The sequence below is a fragment of the Hippopotamus amphibius genome, chromosome X (assembly GCF_030028045.1).
Source record: "Hippopotamus amphibius kiboko isolate mHipAmp2 chromosome X, mHipAmp2.hap2, whole genome shotgun sequence".
In the NCBI taxonomy this organism is placed as follows: Eukaryota; Metazoa; Chordata; class Mammalia; order Artiodactyla; family Hippopotamidae; genus Hippopotamus; species Hippopotamus amphibius.
Window position 1 is genome coordinate 72,749,518 of NC_080203.1, and position 25,472 is coordinate 72,774,989.

Sequence of the window (25,472 nt, forward strand, 5' to 3'; positions counted from 1 at the left end):
AGAAATCATACAGGTCAGATCAGAAATAAACAAAAAAGAAATGAAGGAAACAATGGCAAAGATTAATAAAATGAAAAGCTGTCAGAAGATAAACAAAATTGACAAATCATTAGCCAGATCCATCAGGGAAAGAAAGGAGAAGATGCAAATCAGCAGAAATGAAAAAGGAGAACAACTGACACTGCAGAAATATAAAAGATTAGGAGACGCTACTAAAAGCAATTATATGCAAATAAAGTGGACTACCTTGAAGAAATGAAAAAATTCTTAGAAAAGTACAATCTTCCAACACTGAGCAAGGAAGAAATAGAAACTATGAATAAACCAATCACAAGCACTGAAATTGAAACTGTGACTAAAAATCTCCCAAGAAACAAAAGCCCAGGGCCAGATGGCTTCACAGGCAAATTCTATCAAATATTTAGAGAAGAGCAAACACCAAGTTGAGTTTATCCCTGGAATACAAGGATTCTTCAGTACGCATAAATCAACCAATGTGATACATCATATTAACAAACTGAAGGATAAAAACAATATGATAATCTCAATAGATGCAGAAAAAGCTTTTGACAGAATTCAATACACATTTATGATAAAAACTCTCCAGAAAGTGGGCATAGAAGGAAGTTACCTCAACATAATAAGGCTATAGAGGACAAACCAACAGCCAACATCATTCTAAAAGGTGAAAAACTGAAATCATTCCCTCTAAGAAAAGGAACAAGACAATGGTGCCCACTCTCACCACTATTATTCAACATACTTTTGGAAGTGTTAGTCATAGCAATCAGAGAAGAAAATGAAATAAAAGGAATCCAAATTGAAAAAGAAGTAAAATTGTCACTCTTTGCAGATGACATGATATTATATATAGAAAACCCTAAAGATGCTAACTGGAAGACTGCTAGTGCTTATCAATGAATTTAGTAAAGTAGCAGGATACAAAATAAATGCACAGAAATCTCTTGCATTTCTATACACTAACAATGAAATATGAGAAAGAAAATTTAAGGAAACAATCCCATTTACCATTGCAATGGAAAGAATAAAATACCTAGGAATAAACCTGCCTAAAGAGGCAAAAGAACTGCATGTAGAAAACTATAAGACACTGATGAAAGAAATGAAAGACGATACAAAAAGATGTAGGGATATACCATGTTCTTGGATTGGAATAATCAACATTGTGAAAATAACTATACTACCCAAAACAATCTACAGATTCAATGCAATCTCTATCAAATTACCAATGGTATTTTTCACATAACTAGAACAAGAAACATTATGATTTGTATGGAAATGCAAAAGACCTCGAACAGCCAAAGCAATCTTGAGAAGGAAAAATGGAGTTGGAGGAATCAGTCTCCCTGACTTCAAAGTATACTACAAGGCTACAGAGATTATGACAGTATGGTACCAGCACAAAAACAGAAATATAGATCAGTGGAACAGAATATAGAGCCCAGACACAAGAGGGCAGACAGCAGTATCAAGCAGTATCAGCAGTATTTCGTCTTGTGGAACTGAAAACCACAGCCACAGAAAGATAGAGAAAATGAAAAAGCAGAGGACTTTGTACCAGATGAATGGACAGGATAAAACACCAGAAAAACAACTAAATGAAGAGGAGATAGACACCCTAACGGAAAATGAATTCAGAATAATGATGGTGAAGATGATCCCGGACTTTGAAAAAAGAGTGAATGCAAAGATCGAAAAGTTTACCAAAGACATAGAAGAATTAAGCATAGACATATATATACTACCAACTGTAAAATAGATAGCCAGTGGGAAGTTGCTGTATAACAAAAGGATTTCAACTCGAGGATGGATGATGCCTTAGAGGACTGGGACAGGGAGTGTGGGGGGGAGTCAAGGGAGGGAGGCAATACGGGGATATGTGTATAAAAACAGATGTTTGAATTTGGTGTACCCCAAAAAAAATAATAAATAAATAAATAAAATGGAAAAAAATTTAAAAAAGAGCAAACAAACAAAGATATGCAACACAATAACTGAAATGAAAAATACACTAGAAGGAACCAACAGCAGATTAACTGAGGCAGAAGGACAAATAAGTGACCTGGAAGACAGAATGGTGATAATCACTGATGTGGAAAAGAAAAAAGAATGAAAAGAACTGAAGAAAGCCTAAGAGACCTCTGGGACAATGTTAAATGCACCAACATTCGCATTATAGGGGTCCCAGAAGGAGAAGAGAGAGAGAAAGGACCCGAGAAAATACTGGAAGAGATTATAGTTGAAAACTTCCCTAACATGGGAAAGGAAATAGCTACCCAAGTCCAGGAAGTGCAGAGAGTCCCAGGCAGGATAAACCCAAGCAGAAACACACCAAGACATATAGTAGTCAAACTGACCAAAAATTAAAGACAGAGAAAAGTTATTAAAAGCAACAAGGGAAAAATGACAAATAACATACAAGGGAACTCCCATAAGGTGAAAAGCTGACTTCTCAGCAGAAACTCTGCAAGCCAGAAGGGGGTGCCATGATATATTTAAAGGGATGAAAGGGAAGAACCTACAAACAAGAATACTCTACCCAGCAAGGATCTCATTCAGATTCCACAGGGAAATCAAAAGCTTTCCAGACAAGCAACAGCTAAGAGAATTCAGCACCACCAAACCAGCCCTACAACAAATGCTAAAGGAACTTCTCTAAGCAGGAAACATAAGAGAAGAAAAGAACCTACAAAAACAAAAACAAAGCAATTAAGAAAATGGTAATAGGAACATCCATATTGATAATTACCTTGAATGTAAATGGACTAAATGCACCAACCAAAAGACACAGACTGGCTGAATGGATACAAAAACAAGACCCATGTATATGCTGTCTACAAGCGGCCCACTTCAGACCTAGGTACACACACAGACTGAAAGTGAGGGGATGGAAAAAGATATTCCATGCAAATGAAAACCAAAAGAAAGCTGGACTAGCGATACTCATATCCAATAAAGTAGACTTTAAAATAAAAATGTTACAAGAAACAAGAAAGGACATTACATAAAGATTGAGGGATCAATCAAAGAAGAGGAGATAATTATAAATATATATGCACCCAATATAGGAGCACCTCCAGACAGAAGGCAAATGCTAGCAACTATGAAAGAGGAAATGTAAGGCAGAAATTGTGACACAGATGTAGAAAGCAAACATATGGACACCAAGTGGGGAAAGCAGGGAGGGTTGTGAGGGAATGAACTGGGAGATGGGGATACCAAATTGTACACTCTAAATATATGCAGTTTATTGCCTGCTAATTGTATCTCAATTAATGTTCTTAAAGAAAAGAATATAGAGCCCAGAGATAAACCCACGCACACATAGGCACCTTATCTTTGATAAAGGAGGCACGAATATGCAATGGAGAAAAGACAGCCTTCTCAATAAGTAGTGCTGGAAAAACTGCACAGCTATATGTAAAAGGATGCAATTAGCATATCTTCTAACACCAGACACAAAAATAAACTCAAAATTGTTTAAAGAGCTAAATGTAAGTCCAGACACTATAAAACTCTTACGGGAAAACATAGGCAGAACACTCTATGACATAAATCAAACCAAGATCCTTTGTGACTCACCTCCTAGAATAATAGAAATAAAATTAAGAATAAACAAATGGGAACAAATGAAACTTAAAAGCTTTTGCACAGTGAAAGAAACCATAAACAAGACAAGAAGACAGCCCTCAGAATGGGAGAAAATATTTGCCAATGAAACAACTGACAAAGGATTAATCTCCAAAATATACAAACAGCTCATGTAGCTCAATGCCAAAAAAGTAAACAAACCAATCCAAAAATGGTCAGAAGACTTAAATAGACATTTCCTCAAAGAAGATATTCAGATGGCTAGCAAACACACAAAAAGATGCTCAATATCACTAATCATTAGAAAAATGCAAGTCAAAGCCACAATGAGGTATCATCTCACACCAGTCAGAATGGCCATCATCAAAAAATCTAGAAACAATAAATGCCGGAGATGGTGCCGAGAAAAGGGAACCCTCCTGCACTGTTGGTGGGAATGTAAATTGGTACAGCCACTATGGAAAACAGTGTGAATGTTCCTTAAAAAACTAAAAATAGAACTATTATAAGACCCAGAAATCCCACTACTGGGCACATACCCAGAGAAAACCATAATCCAAAAAGAAACATGTACCACAATATTCATTGCAGCACTATTTACAATAACCAAGGCATGGAAGCAACCTAAATGCCCATCAACAAATTAATGGATAAAGAAGAGGTGTCACATATATACAATGGAATATTAGTCAGCCATAAAAAGGAATAAAATTGAGTTATTTGTAGTGAGGTGGTTGTACACAGAGTCTGTCATACAGAGTGAAGTAAGGCAGAAAGTGAAAACCAAATACTGTATGCAAACTCATATATATGGAATCTAAAAAATTGATACTGATGAACCTACTGACAAGGCGAGAATATAGGTGCAGATGTAGAGAATGGACTTGAGATAAACCCACAGATATAGAGCCCAGAGGTAAATAAGGGTAGGGGGCGAAGGGGAAGCAGGGGTGCAGTGTGAGAGAGTAGCCTTGACATATATACACTACCAAATATAAAACAGATAGCTAGTGGTAAGCTGCTGAATAACACAGGGAGATCAACTTGATGATTGGTGATGACTTAGAGGGGTGGGTTAGGAAGGGTAGGAAGGAGTCGTGGGAGGGTGGGGTTATGCATATATATGTATAAATACACATGATTTACTTTGTTGTACAGCATAAACTGGCACAACAGTGTAAAGCAGTTATACTCCAATAAGGAGCTTAAAAACAACAGTTTAAAGAGCTAAACATATGGCCAGACACTATAAAACTCTTAGAGGAAAACATAGGCAGAACACTCTATGATATAAATCAAAGCAAGATCCTTTGTGACCCATCTCCTAGAATAATTGAAATAAAATAAAATGCAAACAATTGGCATCTAATGAAACAAAAGCTTTTGCACAGCCAAAGAAACCATAAAGAAGACAAGATGACAGCCCTCAGAAAGGGAGAAAATATTTGCCAATGAAGTAGCTGACAAAGAATTAATCTCAAAATATACAAACAGCACGTGCAGCTCAATATCAAAAAAGTAAACAACCCAATCCAAAAATGGGCTTAATAAACATTTCTCCATAGAAGACATGCAGATGATTAATAGACACATGAAAAGATGCTCAACATCACTAATCATTAGAGAAATGCAAGTCAAAGCCACAATGAGGCATGATCTCACACTGGTCAGAATGGCCATCATCAAAAAATCTAGAAACAATAAATGCTGGAGAGGGTGCAAAGAAAAGGGAACCTTCCTGCACTGTTGGCGGGAATGTAAATTGGTACAGCCACTATGAAAAACAGTATGGAGGTTCCTTGAAAAACTAAAACTAGAATTACCATATGACCCAGCAATCCCACTCCTGAGCATATACCAAGAGAAAACCATAATTAAAAAAGACACCTGCACCCCAATGTTCATTGCAGCACTGTTTACAATAGCCAGGTCATGGAAACAACCTGAATGTCTATCAACAGATGAATGGATAAAGAAGATGTGGTGCATACATACGATGGAATATTACTCAGACGTAAAATGAACAAAACTAGGACATTTGTAGCGACATCGATGGACCTAGAGACTGTCATACAGAGTGAAATAAGTCAGAAATAGAAAAACAAATATTGTATAGTAATGCATATATGTGGAATATAGAAAAATGGTACAAATCAACTGGATTGCAAGGCAGAAATAGAGACACAGGTGTAGAGAAGAAACATATGGACACCAAATGGGGAAAATGTGGGGGGTTGGGATGGGATGAACTGGGAGATTGGAATTGCCATATATACATTACTAATAAGAAAAAAATCAAATTGTACACTTTAAATATATGCAGTTTATTGTATGTCAATTATATCTCAATAAAAGTTCTTTAAAAATGTGTAAGTATATTAAATTCAGACACAGTTCATTTCAGAACAAGACTAGTTATTAAGGATGAAGAGGGACAGTACATGATGATAAAGTTGCCAGTTCTTCAAGACATAGCAATCCTTAATGTCTGTGAGTGTAACAATAGTCCATCAAAATATATGAGGAAAAAACTGATAGAATTTCTAGCGGGTAATATAGAACACCTAGAGGTCTTTGGTAGGGAAATAACTTTTTCTTCTTTTTTTTAATTTATTTTTTATTTTTTATTTTTTTTTAATTTATTTTTTTCTATTATTTTTTTTGGGGGGGTACACCAAGTTCAGTCATCTGCTTTTATACACATATCCCCGTATTCCCTCCCTCCCTCAACTCCCCCCACACCCTCCTTCGAGTCCGCCCCACTCTTACCGTTCCAGTCCTCTAAGGCAACCTCCATCCTCGAGTTGGACTCCCTTTTTTACACAACAACTTCCCACTGGCTATCTATTTTACAGTTGGTAGTATATATATATCTGTGCTACTCTCTCGTTTAGTCTCAGTTTCCCCTTCAGCCCCGCCCCCTCCCATACCTCGAGTTCTCCAGTCCATTCTCTGTACCTGCGTCCTTGTTCTTGTCACTGAGTTCATCAGTACCATTTATAAATTCCGTATATGTGAGTTAGCATACAATATTTGTCTTTCTCTTTCTGACTTACTTCACTCTGTATGACAGACTGTAGGTCTATCCACCTCATGACATATAGATCCATCTCATCCCTTTTTAGAGCTGAGTAATATTCCATTGTATATATATATATGCCACATCTTCTTTATCCATTCATTTGTTGATGGGCATTTAGGTTGCTTCCATGTCCTGGCTATTGTAAATAGTGCTGCAATAAACATTATGGTACATGTTTCTTTTGGGATTATGGTTTTCTTTTTTTTTTTATTTTTATTTTTTTTTTGGGGGGGGTACACCAGGTTCAATCAACTGTTTTTATACACATATCCCCATATTCCCTCCCTTCCTTGACTCCCCCCCCCTCGAGTCCCCCCCACCCTCCCTGCCCCACTCCTCTAAGGCATCTTCCATCCTCGAGTTGGACTCCCTTTGTTATACAATAACTTCCCACTGACTATCTATTTTACAGTTGGTAGTATATATATGTCTGTGCTACTCTCTCGCTTCTTCTCAGTTTCCCCTTCAACCCCCGCCCCCTCCCATACCTCGAGTTCTCCAGTCCATTCTCTGTATCTGCTTCCTTGTTCTTGTCACTGAGTTCATCAGTACCACTTTTAGATTCCGTATATGTGAGTTAGCATACAATATTTGTCCTTCTCTTTCTGACTTACTTTACTCTGTATGACAGATTGTAGTTCTATCCACCTCATGACATATAGATCCATCTCATCCCTTTTTATAGCTGAGTAATATTCCATTGTATATATATGCCACATCTTCTGTATCCATTCATTTGTTGATGGGCATTTAGGTTGCTTCCATGTCCTGGCTATTGTGAATAGTGCTGCAATAAACATTATGGTACACGTTTCTTTTGGGATTATGGTTTTCTTTGGGTATATGCCCAGGAGTGGGATGACTGGATCATATGGTAGTTCTATTTGTAGTTTTTTAAGGAACCTCCAAATTGTTTTCCATAGTGGCTGTACCAACTTACAGTCCCACCAACAGTGCAGGAGAGTTCCCTTTTCTCCACACCCTCTCCAACATTTGTTGTTTCCAGACTTTGTGATGATGGCCATTCTGATCGGTGTGAGGTGATACCTCATTGTGGCTTTGACTTGCATGTCTCTGATGATTAGTGATGTTGAGCATCTTTTCATGTGTTTGTTGGCCATCTGTATGTCTTCTTTGGAGAAATGTCTATTGAGGTCTTCTGCCCATTTGTGGATTGGGTTATTTGCTTTTTTGGTATGAAGCTGCATGAGCTGCTTGTATATTTTGGAGGTTAATCCTTTGTCCGTTGTTTCATAGGCAATTATTTTTTCCCATTCTGAGGGTTGCCTTTTAGTCTTGTTTATGGTTTCTTTTGCTGTGCAAAAGCTTTTAAGTTTCATGAGGTCCCATTTGTTTATTCTTGATTTTATTTCCCTGATTCTAGGAGGTGGGTCAAAAAGGATGTTGCTTTGATGTATGTCATAGAGTGTTCTGCCTATGTTTTCCTCTAGGAGTTTTATAGTGTCTGGCCTTACATGTAGGTCTTTAATCCATTTGGAGTTTATTTTTGTGTATGGTGTTAGGAAGTGTTCTAATTTCATTCTTTTTCATGTTGCTGTCCAATTGTCCCAGCACCACTTATTGAAGAGGCTGTCTTTTTTCCATTGTATACTCGTGCCTCCTTTGTCAAAGATAAGGTGCCCATATGTGTTTGGGCTTACTTCTGAGTTCTCTATTCTATTCCATTGGTCTTCCTTTCTATTTTTGTGCCAGTACCATACTGTCTTGATCACTATGGCCTTGTAGTAGAGTTTGAAGTCAGGAAGCCTGATTCCACCAACTCCATTTTTCCTTCTCAAGATTGCTTTGGCTACTCGGGGTCTTTTGCATTTCCATACAAATCGTAAGATTTCTTGCTCTAGTTCTGTGAAAAATGCCATTGGTAATTTGATGGGGATTGCATTGAATCTGTAAATTGCTTTGGGTAGTACAGACATTTTCACGATGTTGATTCTTCCAATCCAGGAACATGGTATGTCCCTCCATCTGTTTGTGTCGTCTTTGATTTCTTTCATCAATGTCTTAAAGTTTTCTGCATACAGATCTTTTGCCTCCTTAGGCAGGTTTATTCCTAGGTATTTTATTCTTTTCGTTGCAATGGTGAATGGGAGAGTTTCCTTCATTTCTCTTTCTGCTCTTCCGTTGTTAGTGTATAGGAAAGCAAGAGATTTCTGTGCATTAATTTTGTATCCTGCTACTTGACTAAACTCATCAATTAGTGCTAGCCGTTTTCTGATAGAGTCTTTAGGGTTTCTATATATAATATCATGTCATCTGCAAAGAGTGACAATTTTACTTCTTCTTTTCCAATTTGGATTCCTTTTATTTCATTTTCTTCTCTGATTGCTGTGGCTAAAACTTCCAAAACTATGTTGCATAATAATGGTGAGAGTGGACACCCTTGTCTTGTTCCTGTTCTTAGAGGGAATTCTTCCAGTTTTTCCCCATTGAGAACGATGTTGGCTTTTGGTTTCTCATATATGGCTTTTATTATGTTGAGGTAATTTCCTTCTATGCCCATTTTCTGGAGAGCTTTTATCATAAATGGATGTTGAACTTTGTCAAAAGCTTTTTCTGCATCTATTGAGATGATCATATGGTTTTTATCCTTCAGTTTGTTGATATGATGTATCACATTGATTGATTTGCATATATTGAAGAATCCTTGCATCCCAGGGATAAACCCCACTTGATCATGGTGTATGATTTTTTTAATGTGCTGTTGGATCCTGTTAGCTAGTATTTTGTTGAGGATTTTTGCACCTATATTTATCAGTGATATTGGTCTGTATTTTTCTTTTTTTGTGACATCTTTGCCTGGTTTTGGTATCAGGGTGATGGTAGCCTCGTAGAATGAGTTTGGGAGTGTTCTGCCTTCTGCAATATTTTGGAAGAGTTTGAGAAGGATTGGTGTTAGCTCTTCTCGAAATGTTTACTAGAATTCACCCGTGAATCCATCTGCTCCTGGGCTTTTGTGTGTTGGGAGATTTTTAATCACAACCTCAATTTCTGTACTTGTGATTGGTCTGTTCATGGTTTCTATTTCTTCCTGGTTCAGTCTTGGAAGATTGTATGTTTCTAAGAATGTATCCATTTCTTCCAGGTTATCCAGTTGATTGGCATATAGTTGCTTGTAGTAGTCTCTCATGATGTTTTGTATTTCTGAGGTGTCCGTTGTTACTTCTCCTTTTTCATTTCTAATTCTGTTGATTTGCATCTTCTCCCTTTCTTTCTTGATGAGTCTGGCTAATGGTTTATCAATTTTTTAATCTTCTCAAAGAACCAGCTTTTAGTTTTATTAATTTTTGCTATGGTTTCCTTCCTTTCTTTTTCATTTATTTCTGCTCTGATCTTTATGATTTCTTTCCTTCTGCTCACTTTGGGGTTTCTTTGTTCTTCTTTCTCTAGTTGTTTTAGGTGTAAGGTTAGGTTGTTTGTTCGATAATTTTCTTGTTTCTTAAGGTAGGACTGTATTGCTATAAACTTCCCTCTTAGAACTGCTTTTGCTGCATCCCATAGGTATTGGGTTGTTGTGTTTTCATTGTCGTTTGTTTCTAGATATTTTTTGATTTCCTCTTTGATTTCTTTAGTGATTCCTTGGTTGTTTAAGAGTGAATTGTTTAGCCTCCATGTGTTTGTATTTTTTGCAGTTTTTTTTCCTGTAATTGATATCTAGTCTCATGGCGTTGTGGTCTGAGAAGATGCTTGATATGATTTCAATTTTCTTGAATTTGCTGAGGTTTGATTTGTGACCCAAGATGTGATCTATCCTGGAAAATATTCCGTGTGCACTTGTGAAGATGGTATATTCTGTCAGGGCAGTAACTTTTTAAATACAACATCATAGTTATGGTCCATGACACCAAGTGGAGAAAGTGGGGTATAGGGGGTCCGGGGGGAATGAATTGGGAGCTTGGGATTGCCATATATACATTACTAATAAGAAAAAAAATCAAATTTTATACTTTAAATATATGCAGTTTATTATATGTCAACTGTATCTCCATAAAAGTTCTTAAAGAAAAAAAAAGAAAATATAGGATGGCATTGATACAAGAAAAAAACAACAAAGTTATGGTCCATGAAAAATATAATTGATTAGCTGGACTTAATTTAAATTAAAACTTCTCCAGAAAATCTTGGCAATAGCTTGAGAAGACAAGCCACAGACTGGGAGAAAATATTTGCAAAAACACATCTGTTAAAGGACTATTATCTAAAACATACAAAGAACTCTTAAAACTTATCAATAAGATAACAATTTGACCAAAAATAGGCAAACATTTGAACACGTACCTCACTAAAGAAGATATACAGAAGACAAGTAACCATATGAAATGATGCTCAACATATCTCATTAGGGAATTACAAATTAAATCAGCAATAAGATACCACTACACACCTATTACAATAGCTGAAATTCAAAACACTGACATAAAATGCTGGCAAGGATGGGGAGCAACAAGAACTCTCATTTATTGCTGGTAGAAATGCAAAATGGCACAAACCTTTTAGAAAATATTTGTCATTTTCTTACAAAACTAAACTTACTCTTAACATATGACCCAACAATCATGCTCCTTGGTGTTTATAGAAATGAATCAAAAACCTATGTCCACACATAAACCTGCACATGGGTGTTTATAGCAGTTTTATTCATAATTGCCCAAATTTGGAAGTGACCAAGATGTCTTTCATAGAGGAATAGATAAATAAATTCTGGTACATCCAGACAATGAAATGTTATTTAAAACCAAATAGAAATGAGCTAAGAAGCCATGAAAAGACACAGAGGAAACTTAAATGCATATTACTAAGTGAAAGAAGCCAGTTGGAAAAGGCTCCAGTGCATATGATTCCAACTTCATAACATTCTGAGAAAGAAAGGCAAAACTATGAAGACGGTAAAAATATCAGTGGTTGTTAGCAGTCAGGGACAAGGGAGAGATGAATAGGCAGAACACAGAAGATTTTTAGGGCAGTAATGGACACATGTCATTATAAATTTGCCCCCCGCCCCTCTAAAAAAAATCCCATAGAATATACAACACCAGAAATAAACCTTAATGTACACTATGGACTTTGGGTGACAATAACATATCAATGTAGATTTATTGATTACAACAAATGTACCACCATGGTGCAAGATGTTGAAAATTGGGGGGCTGTACATGTGTGAAGACAAGGACTAAAAATGAACTCCATACTTTCATACAATTTTGCTGTGAACTTATAACTGGTCTAAAAAATAAACTTTATTAATCAAAAATCTAAATGCAATATCATAAAAATTCCATAAATGGAAAGATATAGCATAATCATGGATTACCCCTCTGCCAAATAAGATTTGAAGATCCACTGAGGCAAACAAGCAACTAAAGAAAGATAAAACGGTTCTCAAAGTCTCTGGCTCTTATTCCTTGGCTTCTGTGTCTCAGGCTTCCCCTCCGCCACCATCTTGTCTCTCTCCCTTGACTCCTCATGGTCAAAATCTGCCTCTGACATCATTTTCTTCCTTCCTTTCTATGCTGTCTATGCCTCTTCTTTATCCCCAAATTCCCCATACTAGTTGTGTCACCAAATGTCCCCTTTTCTCAGAAACTCTCCCTATTCCCCTTTGCTTTGAACATGTGAGAACCTGTTCCATTAAAATTAAAACTTCTAAGGATACAGGAGCCAAACCCTTAATTTGTTAACTTCCTGAACTAAAGTTGAACTATGAGCCATAGTCAAAGATTTCCCAAAAGTAATTGAAGTTCCTCACAGATGTGCAGAGAAATTTAATATGCTCCTTCAAACTTATGAACCTGATTTCTCTTACTCATATTAGCCATATGATATGCTTGTCAGTAAAGGCTAAGCCCAGCATTGAAAAGAAACTGCTAATTTGGAAAATCCTGAAATGTCTCTAGAATTACAATGGGAAGACCACCCACTAACTTACTATATAATTGGGATTGAGCAGTTACTAGGCAACTTCATTGAAAAGGTCCAAGTTCTTTTCCAAATCCTGTTGATTGGAAAAAAAATTCAAGATTGCACACAAAAATCTGATGACCCAGGGGGAAAAAAGATGGCGACGAAGTAGAGGGACATGGAGTGCATCCCTCTCCACAGATGCATTGGGAATGCACGGAAGGATGCAGTAATTCCCACAGAGAACCAGGTGATCACCAGCAGACGGCCTCGGACACCAGAAAGGACCACAGGGAGCCCGACATAGCCATTAGGGAGGCATCTATGAAGGCTCAAAGAGGGTGAAGCAGCGGAGCTGTGGCAGACGGAAGCAGGTGAGAAACATACGGAGGGTCCGCAGCACAGCTCAGCGTTCCCGGACCGAGACGTCTATCCGCGGCTGAACAGAGGGTCTGGGAGCGGGAGCGTGGGAACCGGAGAGCTGGTTCAGGGAGAGAAACATTGTTGCCGGTAGGGTGACAGTCTGAGAGGACAGGAGGGAGGAGGACCGCGGAGAGGAGTGCCCGTCCCTGAGAGCTGCCCGGCCATGATGGCGGCTGGAGGCTGCAGGCTCATGGGCGGGGGGGAGGAGCCGCTCGCAAAGCCTCTCTCTCTCTTTCTGCGCCTCTGCAACAGGCAGTGGAGAGACGCCCTGTGGGCCACCTAAGGCGCTAAGGGATAACAAGCACCCTCAGGCACTCGGGCGGGGCTCGATTAAAACCCCTTGCAACGCCTGCAGCAGGGAGGCTGCCCAGAGAAAAAACAACAACAACAACAACAACAAAACCCGAGAGAGACTCAACTCTAAGACTTTCTGTTTACACCTGAGCCACCAGCGTCCCTCTGCAACAGGCACCTCCAAGCCCAACTGAAACAACAGTGCACCACTGCTCACTCACTCCCAGGAGAAGGAGCCACTATTATACCCTCTCCCTCCCCACACACCAACGCTTACAGACAAACAATAAAGGAACCTCTGCTGGTCACAGAATAATGCAAAAAAACCCAAGGTGAGGAGAAAGACACTTACAGCTGAGACGCTAAGGAAACAGAAATAGTAGTATCAATACCTATTGAACTGGTCCATTCTGGGATCAGTTCTGGATTTTTTTTTTCTTTTTCTCTCTCTCTCTTTTTTTTTTTTTTTTCATTATTAAATACGATCTTAGCCCTAAGGGATCTACAAGTTTTATAACATAATTTTTTAATGATATTTTTTATTCTTTTTTTTTTTTTTTGCCTTTTTATATACTTCTATATCTAGCTAAGTTTTTGGTAGTATGGACAATGTATCTCTCATACTTTCCTTTCATCCCTATCTTTTACACATTTCTATTCCTTTCTTTTTATTTCCATATTTCCAACCACATTACGCTCTTATGTTCCCCTTTCTTCCAGCCTTTTTAAGTTTATTTTATCTTAACATATTTATAAGCAACACTATCGGTCTGGTCAGACTCCTTGCTCTATTCTCCAGATGATGCACTGCCGTGGTATTTAATATTAGGCTTTTGTCTTTATCTTAGTTCTTAGTACAGTTGTCTAATTACATTCTGAGAATCTCCATTCTCTCTGGTGGTACTCTGGCTCTTTTCTATATTTGATCCTAGCTTACAAAATCTCCCTGGATTAATGTTTGTATGTGTAAGGTGTTATTTGCTTGTTTGTTTGCTTTTGCTTTTGTCTCTGATTTGTTCTGTTTCAGTTGTCAAGTTCTGTTGGGTTTCTTTTTGAATATCTGATAGCACACTGGGGTTCTGTCAGGTCTTTCTAGAGCCTTATGTCCCAATGGATTCAGTAATTGTGTATCTTATACATGTATATGTTTCCTAGACTTAATATTTGTTTAATCCAATACTTGGACATTAGTCTGAGGCTTGGATAGTCTTCTATAAACACCTCTATCGCCAGGACAAGCAACCCCAAAAGTTTGGACAACCATGAGGAAACAAAGAAACACCATGCAGGCAAAGGAGCAGGAAAAAAACTCACAAGACCAAACAAATGAGGAGGAAAGAGGAAAAATGCCTGAAAAAGAATTTAGAGTAATGATAGTAAAAATGATACAAAATCTCGACAACAAAATAGAGAAAGTACAAGAAACAGTTCATAAGAACTCAGAAAAACAAACAGCAATGGATAACAAAATAACTGAAATTAAAAATACTCTAGATGCTATAACCAGCAGAATGACTGAGGCAGAAGAACGAATAAGTGAGTTGGAAGATAGAATGGGGGAAATAAATGCCACAGAGCAGGAAAAAGAAAAAAGAATAAAAAGAATAGAAGACAGTCTCAGAGACCTCAGTGATAACATTAAGCGTACCAACATTTGAATTATAGGCATCCCAGAAGAAGAAGAAAACAAGAAAGGGTCTGAGAAAATATTTGAAGAGGTTATACTGGAAAACTTTCCCAACATGGGAAAGGAAATAATTAACCACGTTCAAGAAGCACAGAGAGTCCCATACAGAATAATCCCAAGGAAAAATACACCAAGACACATATTAATCAAACTAATGACAATTAAACACAAAGAAAAGATATTAAAAGCAGCAAGAGAAAAGCAACAAACAACATATAAGGGAAAACCCATCAGGATAACAGGTGACCTTTCTACAGAAACTCTGCAGGCCAGAAGGGAATGGCAGGATATACTGAAAGTCCTGAAAGAGAGAAACCTACAGCCAAGAATACTCTACCCAGCAAGAATCTCATTCAGATTTGAGGGAGAAATCAAAAGCTTTCCAGACAAGCAAAAGTTAAGAGAATTCAGCACCACCAAACCAGCCTTACAACAAGTGCTAAAGGAACTTCTCTAAGTAGGACACACAAGAAAAGGAAAACACCTACAAATACAAACCCAAAACAATTAAGAAAATGGTAATTGGAACACACATGTCAATAATCACCTTAAATGTAAATGGATTAAATGCTCCAACCAAAAGACACAGACTGGCTGAATGGATACAAAAACAAGACCCTTCTATATGCTGCCTACAAGAAATTCACTTCAGACCAAGGGATACATAGAGACTGAAAGTAAAGGGATGGAAAAAGATTTTCCATGCAAATGGAAGTCAAAAGAAAGCTGGAGTAGCAATACTCATAAAAGACAAATTAGACTTGAAAGCAAAGACTATTAAAAGAAACAAGGAAGGACACTACATAATGATCAAGGGATCCATTCAAGAAGAACATATCACAATGGTAAATCTCTATGCCCCCAATATAGGAGCACCTCAATACATAAGGCAAATGCTAACAGCTATAAAAGGGGACATCGACAAGAACACAATAATAGTGGGAGACTTCAAAACCCCACTTACATCAATGGACAGATATTCCAAACAGAAAATAAATAATGACACACAAGCTTTAAATGACATATTAGACCATCTCAACTTAATTGATATTTATAGGACATTCCATCCAAAAACGACGGACTACACTTTCTTCTCAAGTGCACACGGAACATTTTCCAGGATAGATCACATCTCGGGTCACAAATCAAAACTCGGCAAATTCAAGAAAATTGAAATCATATCAAGCATCTTTTCAGACCACAATGCCATGAGACTAGATATCAATTACAGGAAAAAAACTGCAAAAAATACAAACACATGGAGGCTAAACAATTCACTCTTAAACAACCAAGGAATCACTAAAGAAATCAAAGAGGAAATCAAAAAATATCTAGAAACAAATGACAATGAAAACACAACAACCCAAAACCTGTGGGACGCAGCAAAAGCAGTTCTAAGAGGGAAGTTTATAGCAATACAGTCCTACCTTAAGAAACAAGAAAATTATCAACCAAACAACCTAACCTTACACCTAAAACAACTAGAGAAAGAACAAAGAAACCCCAAAGTGAGCAGAAGGAAAGAAATCATAAAGATCAGAGCAGAAATAAATGAAAAAGAAAGGAAGGAAACCATAGCAAAAATTAATAAAACTAAAAGCTGGTTCTTTGAGAAGATTAAAAAATTGATAAACCATTAGCCAGACTCATCAAGAAAGAAAGGGAGAAGATGCAAATCAACAGAATTAGAAATGAAAAAGGAGAAGTAACAACGGACACCTCAGAAATACAAAACATCATGAGAGACTACTACAAGCAACTATATGCCAATCAACTGGATAACCTGGAAGAAATGGATACATTCTTAGAAACATACAATCTTCCAAGACTGAACCAGGAAGAAATAGAAACCATGAACAGACCAATCACAAGTACAGAAATTGAGGTTGTGATTAAAAATCTCCCAACACACAAAAGCCCAGGAGCAGATGGATTCACGGGTGAATTCTAGTAAACATTTCGAGAAGAGCTAACACCAATCCTTCTCAAACTCTTCCAAAATATTGCAGAAGGCAGAACACTCCCAAACTCATTCTACGAGGCTACCATCACCCTGATACCAAAACCAGGCAAAGATGTCACAAAAAAAGAAGACTACAGACCAATATCACTGATGAATATAGGTGCAAAAATCCTCAACAAAATACTAGCTAGCAGGATCCAACAGCACATTAAAAAAATCATACACCATGATCAAGTGGGGTTTATCCCTGGGATGCAAGGATTCTTCAATATATGCAAATCAATCAATGTGATACATCATATCAACAAACTGAAGGATAAAAACCATATGATCATCTCAATAGATGCAGAAAAAGCTTTTGACAAAGTTCAACATCCATTTATGATAAAAGCTCTCCAGAAAATGGGCATAGAAGGAAATTACCTCAACATAATAAAAGCCATATATGAGAAACCAAAAGCCAACATCGTTCTCAATGGGGAAAAACTGGAAGAATTCCCTCTAAGAACAGGAACAAGACAAGGGTGTCCACTCTCACCATTATTATGCAACATAGTTTTGGAAGTTTTAGCCACAGCAATCAGAGGAGAAAATGAAATAAAAGGAATCCAAATTGGAAAAGAAGAAGTAAAATTGTCACTCTTTGCAGATGACATGATATTATATATAGAAACCCTAAAGACTCTATCAGAAAACGGCTAGCACTAATTGATGAGTTTAGTCAAGTAGCAGGATACAAAATTAATGCACAGAAATCTCTTGCTTTCCTATACACTAACAACGGAAGAGCAGAAAGAGAAATGAAGGAAACTCTCCCATTCACCATTGCAACGAAAAGAATAAAATACCTAGGAATAAACCTGCCTAAGGAGGCAAAAGATCTGTATGCAGAAAACTTTAAGACATTGATGAAAGAAATCAAAGACGACACAAACAGATGGAGGGACATACCATGTTCCTGGATTGGAAGAATCAACATCGTGAAAATGTCTGTACTACCCAAAGCAATTTACAGATTCAATGCAATCCCCATCAAATTACCAATGGCATTTTTCACAGAACTAGAGCAAGAAATCTTACGATTTGTATGGAAACGCAAAAGACCCTGAATAGCCAAAGCAATCTTGAGAAGGAAAAATGGAGTTGGTGGAATCAGGCTTCCTGACTTCAAACTCTACTACAAGGCCATAGTGATCAAGACAGTATGGTACTGGCACAAAAATAGAAAGGAAGACCAATGGAATAGAATAGAGAACTCAGAAGTAAGCCCAAACACATATGCGCACCTTATCTTTGACAAAGGAGGCACGAGTATACAATGGAAAAAAGACAGCCTCTTCAATAAGTGGTGCTGGGACAATTGGACAGCAACATGTAAAAGAATGAAATTAGAACACTTCCTAACACCATACACAAAAATAAACTCCAAATGGATTAAAGACCTACATGTAAGGCCAGACACTATAAAACTCCTAGAGGAAAACATAGGCAGAACACTCTATGACATACATCAAAGCAACATCCTTTTTGACCCACCTCCTAGAATCAGGGAAATAAAATCAAGAATAAACAAATGGGATCTCATGAAACTTAAAAGCTTTTGCACAGTGAAAGAAACCATAAACAAGACTAAAAGGCAACCCTCAGAATGGGAAAAAATAGTTGCCTATGAAACAATGGACAAAGGATTAACCTCCAAAATATACAAGCAGCCCATGCAGCAGAATTCCGAAAAAGCAAATAACCCAATCCACAAGTGGGCAGAAGACCTCAATAGACATTTCTCCAAAGAAGACATACAGATGGCCAACAAACACATGAAAAGATGCTCAACATCACTCATCATCAGAGACATGCAAGTCAAAGTCACAATGAGGCATCACCTCACACCAATCAGAATGGCCATCATCACAAAGTCTGGAAACAACAAATGTTGGAGAGGGTGTGGAGAAAAGGGAACTCTCCTGCACTGTTGGTGGGACTGTAAGTTGGTACAGCCACTATGGAAAACAATTTGGAGGTTCCTTAAAAAACTACAAATAGAACTACCATATGATCCAGTCATCCCACTCCTGGGCATATACCCAAAGAAAACCATAATCCCAAAAGAAATGTGTACCATAATGTTTATTGCAGCACTATTTACAATAGCCAGGACATGGAAGCAACCTAAATGCCCATCAACAAATGAATGGATAAAGAAGATGTGGCATATATACACAATGGAATATTACTCAGCTATAAAAAGGGATGAGATGGATCTATATGTCATGAGGTGGATAGAACTACAATCTGTCATACAGAGTGAAGTAAGTCAGAAAGAGAAAGACAAATATTGTATGCTAACTCACATATACAGAATCTAAAAATGGTACTGATGAACTCAGTGACAAGAACAAGGATGCAGATACAGAGAATGGACTGGAGAACTCGAGGTATGGGAGGGGGCGGGGGTTGAAGGGGAAACTGAGAAGAAGCGAGAGAGTAGCACAGACATATATATACTACCAACTGTAAAATAGATAGTCAGTGGGAAGTTATTGTATAACAAAGGGAGTCCAACTCGAGGATGGAAGATGCCTTAGAGGCCTGGGCCGTGGAGGGTGGGGGGAACTCGAGGCGGGGGGAGTCAAGGAAGGGAGGGAATACGGGGATATATGTATAAAAACGGATGATTGAACTTGATGTACCCCCAAAAAAATATAAATAAAATAAATTTAAAAAATCTGATGACCCTGTTCGTAATTATTACAATTGACTCCAGATTGATTTTTAAAGAAAATTCTGGTCTTCCTTAAGTTATTGATTCTATCTGGGTAGCTTTTAACTCTATGTTTGTTGATGGGCTGAACAGGAACATTTCCCATCCAGTAAAAAAAGACCAGGATGGAATGCGAAACTATGTCCACTCCAGATTTAGTTAATCTGGCAAACCAGCTCTCACACTCTAGATGAGTCATCTCGAAGAAAAACTGCTAAAATGCTTAATGTTCAACTCCAGCAAATAAAGGCTCCTAAAGAAAACCAAAACCCTCCTAGTTTCTTCTATTATTGCAAGGAGCAAGGAAATGAGAAAACTGTTACAAATGTAAGCAGTTTAGGTACTTTCAGCCCTCTAACCAGCCTTTCCAATGTCCTCCAAATTCTCAATGATGGGGCTCTGAGAAACTACAGGGACTGTTTCCAATCTTCTTTCTTAATCAGGTTGCAGAAGCCATTCTCCAAATCGGGAATGAATTTCTTCCAGTACTAATTGACACCAAAGCCACACTCTCAGTGTTCAACCCCACTATTATAAAACAGTCCCTGCCTTGGAGTACTGAAACAGTTCAAATAAGTGGGGATCTCTAATGAACCTCAAGATGTTCCTGTCTCTTAACCTTATTTCCTTTTTAGGCCCTTTGACAGATACAAACTCTTTTTCTCCTTAATTCCTCCACCCATACCCACTTTATTAGGCCAAGACTTAGAGAAATATCGTGTCAGAATTTTTTTCTCCCAAAAAGGGTAAATAATTCTAAAATTTGATAGTAGTTATCAAAGTAACTAACTAGGTGAATTAACTAACCTTTTGACATTTTATTTTTTCTGTCTGTAATGGTACTAGAGCAGATTCTAGAAACTGATCATATGTCTGTATGGAATCAGCTACCAATTTCCTTACAGACAAAATCTCCAACTGATGTTGACAAAATTCACTATGCACCTCCCATCAAAATTCAAATAGACCCCTAAAACTTTATCTCAGAATTAACCAGCACTACAAATAAAGAAGTCCTCCAAGGCATAAAGCCCAAAATACAAGATTACAAGTTTCAAGCCCTCTTTAACCCTTGTACTAGTTTTGTAACACTCCCATTTTAACCAACAAGAAAACCTAAGGGCCAAGGGTGGACATTTGTCCAGGACCTCTGAGCAATAAACAACATTGTTAATTTTTTTTCCTTTATCCAGTTTTATGGACATGCAATCAACATACAACACTATATACGTTTAAGGTATATAGTATAATAATTTGACTTACATACATCATGAAATAATTTCCACAAGTGTAGTGAACATCCATCACCTCATAGATACAAAATTAAAGAAACATTTTTTCCTTGTGATGAGAACACTTAGGATTTACTCTCTTAACAGCTTTCATATGTAACATACAGCAGTGTTAATCATATTTATCCTGTTGCACATTAAATCCCTAGTACTTATTCATCTTATAACTGAAACTTTGTACGTTTTGACTGCCTTCATCTAATTCCTCCTCCCTCATCCCCTACCTCTGGTAACAACATATCCAATCTCTTTCTATGAGTTTGTTTGTTTGTTTTTTTTTTTTTTTGAAGTATGACTGACCTACAACACTATGTTAGTTCTTGCTATACAACATACTGATTTGGTATGTCTATACATTTCAAAATGATCACCACATTAAGTTTAGTTACAATGTCACCATACAAAGATATCACTTAGTTATTTACTATATTCTCCACATTGTACATAGAAATATATATATATTAGTGATTATCTTAACCTGCTGATCTCTTAAGTTCAAACACATTTTAACAATCCTGCACTTTTAGTACCCCCTACCATGTTTATTGTTTTTGACATATTTTACATCTTTTTGTTTTGTGTATCCCTTAACTACTTATTTAGGATAAAGATGATTTCACTACTTTTGTCCTTTAGCCTTCCTTCTAGCTTTATACATGGCTGATTTACTACACTTATTGTATGCTTGCCTTTACCAATGAGATTTTTCCTTTTGCAATTTTCATGTTTCTAGTTGTGGCCTTTTCTTTTTTACTTAGAGAAGTCCCTTTAACATTTCTCGTAAAGCTGCTTTGGTGGTGTTGAGCTCTTTTAGATTTTGCCTGTCTGTAAAATATTTGATCTCTCCATCAAATCTGAATGAGAGATGTGCTGGGTAGAGTATTCTTGGTTGTAGGTTTTTCCCTTTCATCACTTTAAATATATCATGCCACTCCCTTCTGGCCTGCAGAGTTTCTGCTGAAAAGTGAGCTGATAGCCTTATGGGAGTTCCCTTTTATGTAACTTGTTGCTTTTTCCTTGCTGCTTTTAATATTCTCTCTTTAATTTTTGCCATTTTAATTACAATGTGTCTTGGTGTGGTCCTCCTTCTGTTTGGGACTCTTTGTGCTTCCTGGACCTTGATGTCCGTTTCTTTTCCCAGGTTACGGAAGTGTCCAGCTATTATGTCTTCAAATATATTCTCTGCCCCTTTTTCTCTCTTCTCCTTCTGAGACCCTTATAATGTGAATGTTAGTACGCTTGATGTCCCAGAAGTCTTGTAATCTGTCCTCATTTCTTTTTATTCTTTTTCCTTTTCAGTGATTTCCACCACTCTGTCTTCCAGCTTGCTGATCCATTTCTCTGTATCATTAAATCTACCATTGATTCCTTCTAATGTATTTTTCATTTCAGTTATTGTATTCTTTAGTTCTGCTTGGTTCTTTATATTTTCTTTGTTTAAAACTTCTAACATCTCCCTCTGTTCATCCAATCTTCTCCAGAGCTCTTTGAGCACCATTATGATCATTACCTTGAACTCTCTATTGACTAGATTACCCATCTCTTCTTCACTTAGTTCCTCTTTGGGGGTTTTATCTTATTCTTTTGTATGAACCATATTTCTCTGTTGACTTATTTTGCCTAATTTGCTGTTTTTATTTCTATATCTGATAGGTTGTTTATGTTTCCCAACCTTGGAAAAGTGGCCTTTTGTAGGAGATGTCCTATGCATCCCAGCCATGCACATCCCCTGGTCACCAAAGCTATATGTTCTAGGGGTGCCCCTCTATGTGGACTGCATAGGTCCTTCTGTTATGGTGGGCTAGCTACTGTGGGTGCCCTGGAAGGCATGGATGGCCCTAGTTCCAGTTGGTTGCCAAGTCCTGACTTATGCAGAGGCCTCCAGTCACTCGTTGGTGGGGCTGGGTAACAAGGCTGCTGGCTGTATTGCCCCAGGGGATCCTGGGGCTAGTGCTTGCCCACTGATGGGTGGACCCAGGTTCTGGAGTGGATGGTTGTGGGACTTGGGGGTCTGGGATCTAGTGTCATTCCTGACACAGCTGACTGCAGGATCTGCAGTGTCCCAAAGCAGGTGTTGACCTGCTGGTGAGTGGTGCTGGATCCCAGGACTCTGGCTGCAGGGCCTTGGGGGTCCCAGGGCTGGTACTAGCCTGCTGGTGGATGGGCTGGGTCTTGGTACTAGAGGTTGCAGGGCTATGGTGGTCCTGGGGCTGGTGTCCACTGCTGGTGGCTGGAGCTGGGGCCCAGGGGATCCCAGGGCTGGTTTCTGCCCACTGGTGGGTAGAGCTAGGGACTGGGGTCTCTGGTTGCAGGGTCCAGTGGTCCTTAAGCTGGTGTTGGCAGGGCTGGGGCCCAGGGGGTTCCTGGGACTAGTGCCAGCTCACTGGTAGGCAGAGCTGGGTCTCAGGGTCTGAGGTTGGTGTCTCGGCCAGCTGGTGAGTTCCCAGGGCTAGCACTGATGCACTGGTGTGTGGAGGCAGGACCCTGGGTCTCTGGATGCAGGGTCTCGGGAGGTCCCAGGGCTAGTGCTGGCATACTGGTGTGTGGGACCAGGTCCTGGGCCCTCTGGTGGACAGGGCTGGGTCCTGGGGTATCTGTGGGCTCAGCGGTTCTAAGGCAGCAGCCCTGCTGGTGGGAAGGGCTGTGTCTCTGCCTAGTTGCTTGGCCTGAGGTGTTCCAGTACTGGTGCCCGCAGGCTAATGGGCGGGACCTGGTACCAGCACTAATAAGCTAGAGAGAGGATTCCAAAATGGCACTTGCCAGCAGCAGGGTCCTCGTGATAGAATGAGCTCCTCCAAATGGCCACCACCATCTCTGTCCCCAGGGTGAGTCCAGTTGTCCCCTGCTTCTCCAAGAGGCTCTCCAAGGTCAGCAAGTGGGTCTGATCCAGTCTCCTATCAAATTGCTGCTTCTGCCCCAGGTCTCAGTGCATGTGAGATTTCATGTGCACCCTTTAAGAGTGGAGTCTCTATTTTCCACAGCCCCCTGATCTCACAAAAGTAGGCCCCACTGGCCTTCAAAGACAAATGTTCTGGCAGCTTATCTTCTCGGTGCAGGACCCCCAGGCTGGAGAGCCTATGTGGGGCTCAGATCACTCACTCCTTTAATAGGACCTCTACAATGTAATTATCCTCCCGTTTGCGGGGTGCCCACATAGCGGTATGTGTCACGACTATACCATATCTCTGCCCCTCCTACCTGTTTCTTTGTAGTTCCTTCTTTATATTTTTAGTTTTAGAAGGTCTTTTCTGCTAGTCTTTCAGTTTTTTCTCACCAATAATTGCTCTGTAAATAGTTGTAATCTTTGTGTGCCTATGGGAGGAGCTGAGTTCTTCTTCCTACTTCACCATTTTGGCCCCATCTCAGTTTTATTTAAATTTAATTTTATATTTCACCTAAACTCCTTGTTTTCCACAAATCCTATATTTCCATCTTTTCCTTTGTTTGGAAAGATGCCCCATGATTCCCCTGATGTGCAGTCTCTCTCATTGCTCCTGATGATCTTATGCTGATTGGGCTAAGGCAGAGGTAAAACAGGTGGTGATACAAGTAGAGAACAAAAGACCCTGTGGGCAGAATAAATGACTGCTTACATCCTCAAAATCATTTTTTTGTTAAGATATAGTTCAAGCTGAAGCTTTGGTCATCACGTTCTTATTGGAGGCCATAAAAAGGAGAAAAGACAGAGGGTAGAAGAGAAGCAGAAGGGACCCCAGTGAATGAATTAGCTTCTTTTAAGCAACTTTCCTAAAAGATCCACAAAACAAAGTTCAGGTTATATCCTATTTGCCACAACTTAGTCATATGGCTAAACCTAGCTGCAAGAGAGGTGAGCAAATATAGTCTTTAAATCCAAACATTGATCTGTTCAGCTAAAATTTGAAATTCTTTTATTAAAAATGTGGGAGAATGGTGTTGTCTGGGCAACTAGCAGTCCCAGCCACATACAAGACCACTGTGCATGGTTGTGCTGGCTTAAGCAGTGCATGACTCCCATTAACAAACACCAAAATGTGAACGGTATCCCCTGGAGTTAGTTTCTTAATGTAGTGGCCTTAGCCACAGAACATTACAGATATGACTTGGAAGCCATATGAATGAGAAGGAAGTAAAAGGAGGAGAGGAAGGAGAGATGTTGCCAAGATTTTAAGCCAAATGATGGGGGAAAATAGTTATGGCTCCCCCAAAAATGTGAATACACAAGGAGCCACAGGTTAGGGAAGAGAGAAGAGTAATATGATTGGTTTGAGACAGCACATGTACAAGTCAAATGCTTCCTGTGCTGTAGGCATTTTTTTAAAAACATGGACTCAATCACAGTCATATTTCACTTTATAAAGGTGATCTCATATACCTAGTGTTATGACTGCAATTTCCTATAGAAAAGTAGGCATTTATCTAGTAGATCTTGTTCATGAGTTGGCTTCTCAACTCCTATTGCC

The 25,472-nt window shown here is 38.6% G+C and overlaps 1 protein-coding gene across 1 annotated transcript in view; it reads right to left on the reverse strand.

Moving 5' to 3' along the window:
• The window catches only part of LOC130841481 (trafficking protein particle complex subunit 13-like), a 63,254-nt gene extending 39,069 nt beyond the window's left edge, over positions 1 to 24,185 (reverse strand). Inside the window, 2 exon segments of the mRNA XM_057717628.1 lie at positions 22,920 to 23,375; positions 24,130 to 24,185. Of these exon segments, the coding sequence (XP_057573611.1) occupies positions 22,920 to 23,375; positions 24,130 to 24,185 (512 nt within the window).
• Between the last annotated feature and the right edge of the window lie 1,287 nt (positions 24,186 to 25,472).